General features: G+C 40.3%; 1 protein-coding gene across 1 annotated transcript; it reads right to left on the minus strand.

Moving 5' to 3' along the window:
- Positions 1-1,121: 1,121 nt before the first annotated feature.
- Positions 1,122-15,149, minus strand: LOC139291952 (gap junction alpha-8 protein-like). The gene is given in 9 exon segments (XM_070914034.1): positions 1,122-1,402; positions 1,606-1,636; positions 1,749-1,867; positions 2,388-2,698; positions 3,108-3,194; positions 8,410-8,460; positions 8,463-8,482; positions 9,075-10,336; positions 15,126-15,149. Coding segments are annotated over 8 exon segments (2,001 nt in total). The 5' UTR covers positions 10,322-10,336; positions 15,126-15,149; the 3' UTR covers positions 1,122-1,267.
- Between the last annotated feature and the right edge of the window lie 428 nt (positions 15,150-15,577).

The following is a 15,577-nucleotide window of genomic DNA, read 5'->3' on the forward strand; positions in this document are numbered from 1 at the left end:
AAAAAGGTGTTTTGTGTGTGTGAGGAAGATATGATAAATTATGAAGTTATAGGAAATAGCTATTTACAAGAGTTTCAGTGCAGTGACTTTTATCTGGTGTTTTATCTCTGTGTTTTTGAGATAAAGCTGTTTGTTTGGATTAAGTAGGAAAATGCTCATTTAAATTAGGTATTCTCAGTGAACTGCAGTAGCATTCGAGAAAACCATATTTAAATTTAAATAGTTATTTTTAAAATCATCTGTGTCTTGTGAGTCCCTCAACTTAATGGAAGTGCAATGCTAAAATGACTGGAGTACCCTTTTAAGCTGCACTATATACTCTCGAGCTCTTGTTATGTTTTTCTTTTCTTTCCTAACTGATGAACTGAAAGAGTTGCTTGCAGCAGTGTGTTCTTTACTGTTTGATATTTCATAGTTGAATTTCATTCCAGATGTTAATTACTGAATTTGAACGTAATGAATGCCCCTTCAGACATGATTATATCGTAAACCAGTAGGCCTACAATCAACAACTCAACTAGAAGTCTTATGATGGCAAACATGTTGCCACCCCTGTGCTACTTATTAAATGACAGTTGCTTTTTTTTACTTTCACTTCTAGCACCTACGACATTTCACATGTATAGCTGCTGCCAGTGCTTTTTCCACTGTAACCCCTCTGTTGCATAATCCTACTGTGTCAGCACACTCCTTTGCAAAAGTTAAATGCTACACTAATCAATGTTTTTATTTTAAGGATGGATCAAATTACAGTGTAATGTGAGTGGTGTTGCCCATAGTGACAAACCCACAGAAAATGATCACCCAACTCCGCTGTTCCCCTCAGCTCTACAGAGTGTTTTAGGCTCTTTTAGCCAACTCTGCTCTGATTATCCTCGTTTAGAGCTGCAGCAGGCATCTGTTTTCAGCAACAACAAAAAAGCTCTAAAAGCCCACTGCACACTACCTGCTCCGCACCGAACACCAGGCGGACACAGTTAGCAACTAGCAACGGTGAACATAGCGGAGCATTTAGCAGCTAATGGATAGACAACTTAATAAGGTGATGATATGTCAGATGTGTTTTCAGCTTGTTAATTATGCTCTTCGTTACACACAGTATATTTATTGAGAGAGCGGTTTAAAAATTCCATGTAAAAAAAATATTAAAAAGTAAATAATTTAGTCAGGAGAAGGTTTTCTTTTACGATGTGTTTTGTATTCCAGAAAGTTTTGTTTGAAGTGGTGAGCAGGTTCACACATTTTCCAACTTTCAATACTCCTTTTTTCAGTCCCTTTCCCTTTTAGATTTTTGGACTTTACTACATATCAGTGACCCCTGAATTGCAGGCTGATGATAGCCACGTCGTTGACTAACATCAGGTTCCAGGCAGTTTTCATAAATATCTTCTGTTTGCTCCAGCTGTTAGGGAAAAAAAGGAATAGAACTAAAATTTTAAAAAATCACCATGGCTTACAGTTACTGCAGGTCTTTGTTACACATATTGTAATAAGAATTGTCTTTATTTCACTTTGTTGTTAATTGAATTCACTGTGAACCTCCAGTTCTTATTAATCTACAGACTATATAAAAGTTGACAAGCTTATAATAATTATTATACTTACCCTTTGTGCTGTGGGAGAATGAATGCTATTTCTGCAAAAGAGAGTGACACTTTGTTTATATTCGAGCAGTATCATGCCATTAGTCACACATCGTTATGAGCACAGAATCATGAGTTAATGAACTGGAGGAAAACGCAACTCACTCTGCACGCTGTTTGTAGAGTTGTCGCAGAATAATCAAACTGATTATAAAGATCAGGCAACACACACAAGGAACAACAGCTGTCACAACAATGACCAACTTGTCCCAATGTTCAGCTTCCTCACTCTCTGGAGGGAAAAATACAATTAAACTCACTTTAAGTCTAATATGCAGTTAAATTAAGCTCTTGTTTCAAAAAGGAAGTAGAGGTGGTGCTCGCATTTCCTGTGGCCTCTCAAAATACCCCAAGCACTAACATTGTGTGCCATAATGTAGTTATACTACAATATCCAAGCTCTAAATGCTATTTGCTACACCAACATCATTATTATATTAATCAGTATACAGATACAGTAAGTAGTCAACGCCAGTGCAGCTGGAGATGAGTAACTCTTTTGTGTTTGTGTCTAGAGGGAAAATGAGAGGGTGTATTTGAGTTTCACTCTGTGGATCATCTGGTGTTCATGTAGTGTTTGCGTTGTTCATGCAGGTACCGTATAGCAATGACATCATAGTAATTGTTGTTGGTTATCTTTAATAACACAATCACTCTATTCCTTTTTACATCCTATGTTCTTTGCTGTTGCCACAGGGATTACTTGTGTTTCGTCTAATCTTATAATTTAGGACTGATGAGCACACCTGTAATTATCAGCTCCCACTTCTGTTCCCATAACCCTGTGTCCGTGACTGTCTCGCAGGTGTAGTTTCCTGTATGAGACTTGTGGACGCTCTCTATGACCAGAGCGTACAGTTGGCTCTCTGACAGAGACATGTTTATGGTCAGGTTGAGAGCTGTTTCATAGATATGCGTAGTAGGCAACTGTGGCATGAAACTGAACAGGCGATCCTCGTTCATTTTCCATGTCACCTGACTGCTTGTACTGATTGACTTGTTGTTACAGTGCAGCATCACTTTTCTGCCAACCACCTCAGACATGGTGTTTCCTTCTGTGAGGGAAACAGACATTTCATATGACAGATTTAATTTTCACTTTAACCATATTGTCACCATTACACTACACTACAGATAAAGCAATAGCAATTTAGAATCCAATGCCACTCTCATATCATGTTCTGTTATATATAAAGCTACAGCCAGCAGCTGGTTAGCTTAGCTTAGCATAAAGACTAGAGAAAGGGGGAAACTGCTAGCCCAGCTCTGTCTGAAGTCCATCTAAAAGCACTTAATTAAGATCACTAATTACCACCTTTTATGTCGCTTGTTTAATCCAAACAAAAACCAAAGTGTAAAAATGTCATTTTGCAGTTCATATTCAGCTTCACATTTACTGTACAGACCTGAGAGTTTTGAGAGTATTGATATTCTCATCTAACTATCAGCATAAATGAATTTTACCTGCTGGTGAGAAAATCCAGAACATGCAACATATTAGAAAAAAGGTCCGGTTGATGCCTGAATATTTAGGAAAATCCTCCATCCCACCTTGAAACAAAGATAATATTATTGTAAACTTCACATGTATGTGGGTGTATAATGTTGCAGACTCAGAAAATGAGAGTTTGAATGTAAATATGGCATTGGTAATTGGTGTTTTGCCCAAATATTTTATTTTTATTTAGACTATTTAACCTGAGATTAAGAGTTTCCTTTTTGAAGAATGTTCCGGCCAAGACAGGCAGCAATAACAATCACAGACTAACAAAACAAAAAAACACAAAATCTGTCACAAGATCAGGATTAAACGAACACATGATTGTAAAATCATAAATAAGAGTGCTAATAATACAATACGAAGATAACATCCTTTCCAAACCCAGATACAGTACAGTGATAAGTATACTAACTACACGTACTTACCGGTAGTGAGTATTCGCATCTGCTGTTTTGTCTCGTTCAAAGCTTCTTAACTGTAAACTACAGCTTTAATTTTACTAAGGCAACAAACAGGAGTAAGTAAGAATAAGAATAGTTAAAACTTTCCGTGTATGACACTGTAGCAGACATGCATGTGAAGTGTTGAATTAAACCTGGTCTGGCCCACCACACACACCAGAATGGTTTCTATACAGGAAGTGAATGTTGAGATGACTTTGTGGCCATATGAGTAAAGTGCTTTGAGTTTGCAGCGCTTGTCATGAGCCTTTACTCAGACGTTTGTTGAAGAAGCTCATCCTGTATTGTACTGTTCCACTCACACGGCCTCCTCATAAGCGTCAGAGATCACATCACGTGTTTTCATTTTCTTTTTCATGTTTGAAAATGCATGAAATAATCCACTGACAAATCATTTTCACTCTGCTGTCAAGTACAGTCCTGATATTGAATGTAAAATGAACCCTGTGTCTTCATCTTGTTTCTACAGTTCTCATACAGTTTCAGTTGAAAATGAAAATACAAACCGAGGCTTTTGCATTTGAGTTTGAGATATGTCACCTGAAATGGCAGTTTTCATTTTATTTTGCATTTTCATTTATATAATGGCAGCATTCTCACAAGCTGGTTTTGTGAAGTCATCCATCAAATGTTTGGAATTTGGGCTGTTTATTTTAAGCAGGTGTGGAAAGCCAGTCAGACAAAGTTCAGCTGTGTTTGGAGTCACAACATGCAAGCACAAGCACACCCAATGCTATGGCAGCACATAATTGCTGTGTATGTTTTTCTTAATGTACTTAGTGTGCTCATTCCTTGTTTCCTTTAATCCTGCTGATGTCTGGCTTGTGTCCTGTTGTGGAAACTCAAAACGTCTCTTTCACGTGTCTCACTGATGACTGGACAATACGGTGATTTCCAGTGTTTCTGAGTAGAAACACACAAACACAAGATGTCTCACTGGCTGTAGTCTTAATGCAGTCTATTTTGACAAAAGGATATTCCAGCACGGGCTCAGGCTCCATCAGCTTCATCTGCTACTAACATGGCTCTCACACAGTCCCATCCCACAGTGAAAGGGTCAACGAGGATTGTGATCAAAATAATCTGTTCTCAACCAGCTGCAATCGCTTTTAACACATCTTTACAGCTAAGATAATATTCAGTAAAGCTCAGAGCTCTTTGTAGGAAACAAACAGAAACAACATTAGATTATAAATAAACATGCTTTTAAGTAAGGTTAGTGCATTAAAATGACTGTATTATGGAAAGCACCTCCACCCTTCATTGTGAGCATGTGTGTTATGTCTAGCACATATCATCTAAATTTAGTTTGTTGAAGCAATGAGTACAAAAGTCCCTTGAGTTTCACAGGATGCCAAGACCTTTTTGTTAACTTACAAGATACCAGTATGTGATTGTGAAGTGCCATTAACTCAAGAGATTAGCTGTCATGTTACAGCAATGAATTAGCTTTGCTGTAAGTTACATTTTGATTCAAAATTAGATAAGAGCTGCACTTTCCCTTTACTGTCCAAATAACTGCAGAATCAAACCGGAGAGAAAAAGGCGGTGACTACTGGATTTACATTTGTCACTGTCTTGGCAGTGAAGGCACTGCGGTGAAAAAATGTTAGGGCTGCCTGTGTGTGTCAGCTTGTTCGGGAGTTCCTCTGCCCTGTATAATGGGCAACAATCTAATTAAGTAATTAATGCAGCTTTAAAATACAGAATAAGTGAAGCAAGGATCCTCTGAGCACTTGAATAGCAATCATGTGATGCCTCTAGTGGATATACAAAGACCAGGATGTTGCATCATGTGGATAATGACATTAGAGTCTCACATGCATAACTTAATCTTCTCTTATTTCTCTTTTTTCTGTAAATGAGAATAATATATTTTATAAATATTTATGAATGCTGAAATAATCTATAGATTGCCAGATGTAATACCAAACTGATCCAGCCACTCGTATAGATATAAGTTTAGATCTTACATTGCCCCTGGGAAAATACCTTTTACAATACTGCCCCATAGTGGTGAGTTAATCATAATGCTCTCAACCTTTCATCATCATCATCATCAAGATTCAATCACACTATTTGAATAAACTCAATTTTCTTTAATTTATACTGTTGTAACCAAATATGTTTCATTTAACATATTGATATTTTATTAAGAATATTATAGTTATGAAGGAGCATGCATTCTGACTGTAATCGTTCCAAAGTAGACTTTGCATGGTCTCCCTGTGCTTACATTAGTTTCCTCCAACAGTCCAAAAATGTGCAGATTAGGTCAAATGTAAACTGTGTGCCTTTAGATGGGATTGCTTGTCTTTGTGTGTTAGCCCTATGACACGACTGGTATATTATTGCGTGTATCCTGCGTCTTGCCCAGTGTGTGCATGAATAAACTTCAGAACTTTTACTTTCCTTGAATATTTCAATTTTCTGCTACTTCTACTTCACTACGCTTCAGAGTGAAATATTGTACTCCACTAGTAGTTACAATTAGCCCCAACTTTACCAGCTGCGACATTAGGGATGTTTACACAATAATGAATTTTTCCACCTCTGGTAGAAGTATAAAGTAGCATTAAATTGAAATACTCAAGTAAAGCACCACTGAATGAAAAGAGTCAGATACTACATATTTTTGGACTTTTGCAAGTTTTTTTTGCCCGCCACAAACGTTACCTTCTACTGATCCGGGTAAAAATGTGACGTTGGGAATAAGCATTTTGTTCCAGTTTAACGCGTTAATAGAAAACATATCTGTCAGTCAGTTATCTAAACATACAGCATTGTGAACAATGAGTAAAAAAGTCCAATACTACAGTTTTACCTGTGATCATTACTTTGTGTTTGTGTGTGTGCGTGCGTGCGTGTGTGTGTGTGTGCGTGCGTGCGCGCGCTTTGCAGAGAAACACTGACACAACACTTCTTGACCACGTGTGACTTTTTATTGCGTTGGTTCACATTCCAAAAGAAGATACTGCCACACATCTATCAGCAAAGAAGACTACAAGTTAGTAAAAAGGATTTTTTTTTTCTTTCCAAAGATTAATCACGTCTTCTTACAAACATACAGGTGATGCAACAGTCTTAAAATACAAAAAGTCATACATTACCAGTCGTATCGATGTACACAAGGACCAGCATCATGCTTTGATTGTAACACTGTTAAATTCTTAAATGTGTTCAACAATTTGGTGATTAATTGAAGGCTCTCTTTGATTCTCAGATTCCACAGCATTGGATTATAGGAGGCGAAGGGGTGGCTGGGGGTCACAAAGGGGTCAAAGCTGCCTTCTCTCTCAGAGTTTCTCTAGAGCCATTTGATCATACCCCCAAAACCAACACTGTGAGGTGTGTGTGTGTGTGTGTGTGTGTGTGTCTGTGCAAACAAAGGCACATGCATGAGCGTAAGCCTGCACCGTGTGGGTGCATTCATGTCTGCAAACATGCAACTTTGTTTTCTTAACATCATTAATTTATCATGTTAATACTTGTAAACTGTTATTTAACCATCTGAGCTGCGTAATAGTGACATGTTTTTGTGTGTGTGTGTGTGTGTGGAGGGGGGGTGTTTCGTGTGTGTGTGTGTGCTGAGGGGTCACATATAGAAATTAAACTCAGATTAAAAAAAAGAAAAAAAGCAAATAAAACATCAAGTTCACATAGGTCCCAGAGCAATATAAGCACTTGCTACAAATCTTACAACATTTGAGAATTTACATTTACAGATAAGGCACAAGAAGTCATACAGTGGTAGCTGTTTGAATAAACAAAGCCAGAGAATGTGCGAGGAAGATTTGTGATAAACCTAAAAGCATACTTTAAGGCTTAACGCGCTTTGTATTAAAATACCTGCTAATGAAGAAATTCATCTGTACTCATAATTGATGCACGATACCGCAGCGTGGGCATTTTCTCTTTACTCTATTGGGTTTGTGAGATTAAATCAAAATTGTAATCACAATTATAACTTGTGTGATTCCTCTAGACAGTGAAAAAACAGCTGTTCTGCACATTATGTACATTATCAGACATGATTGGGGGCATTATGTACAGCGGGAGTTGCCCCTAGTTGTTTGTTTCTCTCTGAATTTGAAAGCATGTCAGGAGGATTGTGTTTTCTTGCAGACCTACTATGGCCACATAAAATCAAGTAGAGAGATTTTTTCACAGCCAGGTCAAGGATGCTTGTTTTCATTGATGAGCGCGGTTTCTTTTATTGTCTCGCCTCCAACAATACTTTGTGCTGATGGTGCATGATCTTTATCGCCCGGACGCCTGTTTGTACAGCACGAAAAGAGAGGATTTGGCCTGAGGTCGCCACTATAGTTCATTCTCTGATCAGGCAAAATGAGCCCTGCTCTCTTCCATGGACAACTGATATCACAGTACACAGTTCTACTTAAAGGCTACAAAACATAAGCAAATCTGAAAATGAAGAGATGCAGAATCACATTGAAAAAGACATTCAACATGTGGTCTTTTTTTTGTTTTTTGTTTTTCCTCACTAACTCAGCTCTGGCTGTGCTACATGATATATAAACATGAAAAGGAGAGAAATGCTCTGAAATTGATGCACATCTCTCTTCACTTGAAAGAATCCTGTGTAAATGGATGCATAGATGAGGTGTTTTGAGGGTTAAAGGCCTTGCACAGAGTCTAAACCTCTGAATGTGCAAAAAGAAAAAAAAAAGGTATGCTCTTCTCAACCTGAAAATGGACCTTTCTTCGTCTTCTCAAAGAGCTGTATACCTGTAAATGTACCGCCACTTCATTGTGTGATTTGTGTGTGCGAGAGCCCTCTCACCCGCGGCCTGTGCAGCCACATGCTGCATTTGCAGTATGTCGCTGTCTGAATGGGAATGAAAGTCAGTGCCTAACTACAGCGAAATTACTGATTTGCAGACACACAAGTATATTATAACTCTCTTTCCCCTATCTACTCAAACCCCATGTAAAAATGCCTAATCCTCCATTGTATATGATTAAAACTCTTTCAATAGAAAAAGATGTTTCTAAAAATTGAACATGGATTTTCATCAAGTAAAAACATTTCCCCCCTGCATGTGTCCTTTCCACATTTTTTAAATATAAGAACACGCTTAATAAAAAACCTACTCCTCCCCTCTTTAACCTCTACTTTTTATATTCATTTTTATCACAAACACGCAGATTTTTTGTCACTTTGTAGTATTGTTGCCCGTGTCTTTAAGGTTTTAATCTATCCCTGTTGTATTTGTTTTTCATCCATTGGTTTTTGACCTGCCTGTTCAAGAGTGTGCGTTTGTCTTGAGTTAGGTGTGTGTGTGTGTGTGTGTGTGTGTGTGTGCGTGTGCGTGTGTGTGTGTGTGTGTGTGCGTGCGTGCGTGTGCGTGCGTGTGCGTGTGCGCGCTCTCTTATGTTGAACATTTGGTGTGTGCAGGTGTACATGTGCTCTCTCTCTCACAGGTTCATACGGTGAGATCGTCTGACCTGGCCCTGCTGCTGGCTTTGCTCAGTCGGCTCAGCGGTCTGGTGTCTTCTATCGTATCCGCCGCCTCCATCCCTGCCTCTGCTGGAGTTACCCCCTCCCCGTTCACAGCCTCCTCTACCTCCACATCCTCATCCACTACCTCCTCCGCCCTCTCTGCTTCCACCTCTGCCGGCTGCACCTCCTCGGCCTCCTCCTCGTGTAATGTCACCCCCCCTGTCTCGGTGGTCTGGGCATAGGAGGGCAGAGTCTCGTCATACACCTTAGAGATGTCCTCCATGGGCAGCACCTCCTCCGCCTTCTCCTCCAGCCCCTGGAAGGGTGGTGCCCCTCTGCCGGCCTCCATGCCCACCTCAGCCAGAGGGTAGAGGTGAGTGATGGGGGGAGCTTTCTCCTCCTCCAGCAACCTGTAACCTTTCGCTCTCTGCAGGGAGGGCATAGCCAGGGGGGGCAGGCTCTTCCCTTGTGGCGGCAGGGGGGCCGAGCCCTCACCTTGGGCTGGGGCCGGGGCCGGCTTGCGAAAGACAAAGCGAATCTTCTTCAGGCCCAGGTGACTGATCTCCACAAAGTTGAGGAAGAGTGAGACGCAGGCCACAGCCAACATGAAGATGATGAAGACGGTCTTCTCCGTGGGGCGAGACACAAAGCAGTCCACCGTATTGGGGCAGGGCCAGCGGCTGCATTTGTACAGCGGCAGGATGCGGAAGCCATACAGGAAGTACTGGCCCACCACGAAGCCCACCTCAAACAGTGTCTTGAAGATGATGTGGCAGATGTAGGTCCTCAGCAGGGTGCCCTCCAGCCGGAACTTCTTGCTTCCCTTTGTGCTGGTCTCCTTTGTGGTGCGGACACTTCCCTGGTCGGGTGCTAGAGGGAGGCGCTCCTCGCTCAGCTCCTGCTGCCGGCTAAGTTCTGCCTCCTCACGCTCCTTGCGTTTCTCCTCCATGTGGACATGGTGCACAGCGTGACCCACGTACACCAGAGACGGCGTGGACACAAAGATGATCTGCAGCACCCACAGGCGGATGTGGGAGATGGGGAAGGCCTCGTCGTAGCACACGTTCTCACATCCGGGCTGCTGTGTGTTGCAGACATAGTCAGACTGCTCATCGCCCCACACGAACTCCGCCGCCGTGCCCAGGATGAGGATACGGAAGATGAAGAGCACCGTGAGCCACACCCGGCCGATCACCGTAGAGTGCTCGTTAACTTCCTCTAAAATATTACCCAGAAAGCTCCAGTCACCCATGATCGGTCCGTAGCACTGCAGAATGAAGGGTGGGGTATGAAGGGACACAGAGGGGGCAGACAGACAGGGGGAGAGGGGACAGAGAGTGCCAAAAGTAAGAAATGTAAAAGAGGAAAACTCAAACTTGTCAAAAATCAAACCTTAACCTCAAAAGCCATCATTTCACGCCACCACAAGTGATTCTATTAGAAAACCTGAAGAATTTGAAACTTCGAAAGAGTCCAATCTATTTCCATTACAATAAGATAAAAAACAATCAACATAATTTGTTAAATATTCAATAACATTTTTTAGCGAGGGATTGATTTTGCCATTCAGAAGGCTGCTTGTTCTCAATGTAAACACCGTAAACTATGTCGAACATTAACAGTGGTGCAAACCAAAAAATCTGTTGCTCTAGCTTTTTAAAACATTTCCAAACAATAACTCCCGAATAAAAACCAATAAAGATCAATAAGTAACAAATAGTCCCCTCTTCTGTAAGGTATGATATAGGTTAAATGTGATCAAATGGGCAACTTGCCACAGCTGCGGCTCCGGCGAAGTTGAGTCCTGTCCCGTTCTCTTGGCACCCGGCAGGGAAAAGTGAACTTTTTTCTGCCCTCTTTCCCACCTAAAGCCCCGTCCTTGTCGCCCCACTGAGCAGATGTGAATGAATCGGCTCTGATGGTTGGTTTTTAGTTTGCTGCAATATTTAAGCTTGGAGCCAGACGGCCTTTATTTGCCGGGCGACGTGTGGTGACGCAGGAGACAATAGGATCAACAGAGCCAGAGCGGGGATGTATGGGAGCAGGCCTCAGGCTCCCACACCAGCATGGACACTGTACGGCCGGGGCACCGAGTCCACAGCAGAGCAGTTCAGCTCCATGCATGCAACTTCCTCACACACATATATTTATATATATGCTGCATGTAGACGCACAGATGCAGTAGATGAAACAACAACAACAGCTTATGTGCCTCAAGCTGTGCTGCCATGCCTAACATTAGAGCAGAGAGGCAGGTCAGTGACAAACTATCCGCTCAGGCAGGGATGAAGGAGAGTTTACGTCCTCGAGCATTAACACTGGACATTGTTGTTCATACAGCTATTCAGCACAGGCAGCAGTAGGTTCATTTCAATGATGGGTGAAGGTTTAAATAAGAGAAATGCTCTCATGTTGAGCTTTGGAAATTGTTTTCTGATTTTGTTTGGAGTTCTTCCTTTCATTTTATTTACTTGCCTGGATGAATGAATGAAGTTGTTTTACTGTGGCATGCATACAGCTTTGCAAGACACCACACATTCATATAAGCCAGAGCCAGAATGCCAGACAATCCCACTAAAAAGTAAAAAAATAAAGAAAAACAAATTGCAAAATTTTCATTCATTATCAGATCTTTATATCTGCAGCACAATTCATAAATCACTAACAAAAACATTTACTATACTAGCACTGGAGAGAGTAAAAACTAATAAAATTGTACTTTTCAGGCTTTACAGACACAGTTAGCCATGTTAAACACATCAAAATTTAACAGTGGCAATTTTTGATCTTCTTTACACCAGATAATGTTTTGTTGAGCCATTACAGGCCAAATTTACATTCCTGATAGGATGTCCAGTACAAAAGAAAATGGGACTCACACAGCTCACATATTCTGTTTTCCTCATATACTTATAGATATTTTTGAATCTGCGCATGCACATTTTGTTTGTGTGTGCTTCTTTTTGCATTTTGTTATTCACTGACATCTTTCACTGATGTAAAAAATACATGTATTTTATCGTGGCAGTGCTTTTCTAAACAGGGCAGTTTTTCTCATCGCTGTTAATCAAGTGTGAGCTTTAACATAGTAGGTGACTGAATCCACCTCTGTGTGTGCGTTTGTGTATCATCGTATCTGTGTCACTTAGCTGGAATGTGAAGAACGCAAACCAGTGAGTGAAAGGACACACTGAAATGTCTCTATTAGGGAGGTTAGTCAAACTTTCGCGGCTCAGAGAAGAAAAACATTCAGCGGCAATCTTTGATCTCTGAATCTTTCCACAGATGTTTGAACAGAGGAAAAGCTCCCACAGAGCCCAAAGAGGCTTGTTTCCACTGTCTAGATATCTTGGATTCTCGTTACGAAACAACCTCCAGGTTTGCTCAAATACAACCAGTAACTCTATAAGCCTCTCTACAACTGAAAATATTAAATTAGGAATAAAATTAATAATGACAAATGTGACATGGCACTGATTCATGACATCCACAGCTTCATGATGGGTCACACTGGTATGTTTGACCTGACAAATATATATAAATATATAGTTTAAATCTGCATATAAATATCTGCATAGTTTAGTGTGTGTAGAGATATGATATGCTAATTATAATCATCCTAATATAATCAATAACAACAACTATTAATTTAAATGAAATATTTATTTAAACAATAATAAAATGTATTTGTCAATAGTATGTTTTAGAAAGTTTAAAAGCTCAAGTTGTAATAAGTTGTTTTATGTTTTATTCTTGAAATTGTGCCTGAATATTAATTTATCACTTGAACATTTTCTTCAAATCTTTACATGATAATTGTATTTAGTTAAATTTCTTCCAGTGTCTGGCATTAAAAGAAAATCAGTCTCGTAATAACTCAAAAGATGAGAGGAATCATACATTATGTATTTTATCTAATATAGATAATGCAGTTTGCCCTGCAGTAATAAAAAATCAAGTTCACTGCTCTTGTAGTGTCTAAAAAGTACATGCACTCATTCATCAACATAACTGAAAACAAATTTCAAACAAACATGTTTCAAATGACACTGAACGGTGTTTAAGTGTTGGAAGTTTACAGGTGCTGTACTTTAATTTTATTACTGTTTGTTGGGGCTTGTTTGTCAACTTTCTCCTCAGTCACATTTTTAAGCTAATATTGTTGATGGTTTAAACTTGAAAAATGTGACTTTATTAACATTCGGTGAATGTTTTCCTGTCAGTCTATCAGCAAATGGGAAACAGGATGTTGTTGTTACATACAAAACGACACATTGTGTTGAAATGCAGAACCTCACGATTATGACCTGCTGTGTATCAACAATGTGATTTCTTTGTGCCAGTATTTAATGCTTTCATTATAATCCACACTCGGCCTTTGGAGAAGTTTATTTGAAGAAAAGCTTTTTGTTTGTCTGTTATCTAAACTGTTGAAAATTTGTAAACCACTGATGCACAAAATTAAAGGAAGGAATAAAACAATTACATGGCAGTCTGAAACAGACAGTTTGTTTACGCTCACACAACTCATTTCCCTTTGCACAATCTAATTTCCAGGTTCCACGATTGTTTGCATGCCCCTAGGACCCAATGAAAAAAGGTTGAACAATGCTGCTTTCTTTGAAGTCAGATTTGCCTTCATTACTGATATTTGTAGGTTTGAACAAAAACTATATAATTCTTGTATTCAACATATTTATGTTAAATATTTTATAATAAATTGAAAATAATGCTAAGTATTTTGTTCTATATTCAGAACTTTTGTTTAGTCTGAATGGAAAACCATTATTGGACATGAATCTTTAATGGTTTGCTGCTTTTAAAGGCAGTAGGACCCACTGCATCCAACCAGTTTTTGGGAATCTGTGCGATTAATTAAAAGGAATAATTAATTTCCAGAAAATAGTGACATTTTTCAATTTATAAATAAAAAGGGTAAAGAAAGAAATGCAGCCTCTTTTATTTATATATTTTTCAATATATTTTAATCAATGTTTCAGATGGACAGTGGGGGTGACCTCATACTACAGGCCACATGTAGCATACATCAGTGGTCCAAATCAACAATCATTAATCAACAGAAGTCATCACTCCTTTTGTGGATGTATCTGCCCATCTTATTACAGCCAACCCTCCCTGTCTCTCGACCAATAGTGCTCTCTGTCCTAGGTGACATCACTGGGCTGGTGAACTAGAAGGTCCACCTCTTGATGTCTGCTCTCTGATCTGTTGGTTAGTGGCAGGTTTTGGCCTCCACACTGAGCTTCACTGATCCCACAGCTTTTCACAAATGGATGATGTAATCTAAGAGCAAAAACCAGTGTGAGGCACTATCTTGCCGTGTTAAATGTCCCCAAAACATTTGCTACCGTGTCTCTCTGTATGACATGGCGTCCAGGAACATCAGTGTGTATGTTAGCTGATTGGATAGCTAGAGCTAGTCTCTATATATCCAGGAGTTGTGATATCTTCTCCTATAAAAATGTCCCCAACAAAAAGCCCAAATACTCGCTCTCCTCTGGGCCCTGGACGGCACATGGGCTCAGCCCGTTGTGTTGGAGGATAGAAGCCATGTTCAGAGCTCTGTGGAGGCATCAGGGTGTATCCACTGAGCTGGGGGGACCAGGGGACTCCCTTTAAAGAGCTGTGTGTTGGTATAGTGGACGCTTGCATGCTAAGCCCCACGGTGGGCCCGTGAATGGCACCGGGATTTCACACAAAGACATGATGTCATGATGCAGGGTGCGGACTCTATTGAGCACGTGCAGTGAGGCGTGAGGCCAGATTAGACCTCCGAAGCAGGGCACCAACTGGCCGTTAATCAGAATGCTAACACGCTAACAAACATATCGTACGGCGATCTGCCTACGGCGCGATGGTGCCACGCGCTTCCTGCTCGCAGGGCCTTTGAAAGACAGGAAGTAACTGAAATCTTAGTTTTGTAACAACCTTATCGATGTGATGCACAGCAAGACATGTATTTCATTTAACAATATGCATTATATTTTTCTGACACATGTTGGCAGGGGGTGGGTGTGATTTGGCCTCCTGGTTACCTCTCACACAATGAACATCTCCCACCACTCCCAGAGAGAAAATACTTTTCAGGAGGAGTACGTTTTTGTGCTGAAAGTAACCTTTAATTTTTTACTCATGCGCCATATAATAAGAAGGTAATGAGTTCTCTTCTGAACAGATGCACACCTTTTGATCCCTAATAAAGGTAATAGGTTCTGATACTTTAAGGGTTCTGGATTCAGTCCTCTGCAGCGGAGCTTCTGGTTTTGGCCACATCAAGGGATCATGATCCTTGTTGCTGCACATGGCTGGTCTGCCTCCCTCCATCTGCACTCCTCTCAGAACAACAGTGGGCGTTATCAGCAACAAGGCCTGCAGCACACGGGGAACTGGCTGTTCCAAACTGCAAGCAAGCAAGCAAACTTTATTTATACAGCACCTTTTGAAACAGAAGTTGCAACATGCTTCACAGGAAGTAGAAGAGGGAAAA

Source organism: Enoplosus armatus, chromosome 11, assembly GCF_043641665.1.
Source record: "Enoplosus armatus isolate fEnoArm2 chromosome 11, fEnoArm2.hap1, whole genome shotgun sequence".
Taxonomy (NCBI): Eukaryota; Metazoa; Chordata; class Actinopteri; order Centrarchiformes; family Enoplosidae; genus Enoplosus; species Enoplosus armatus.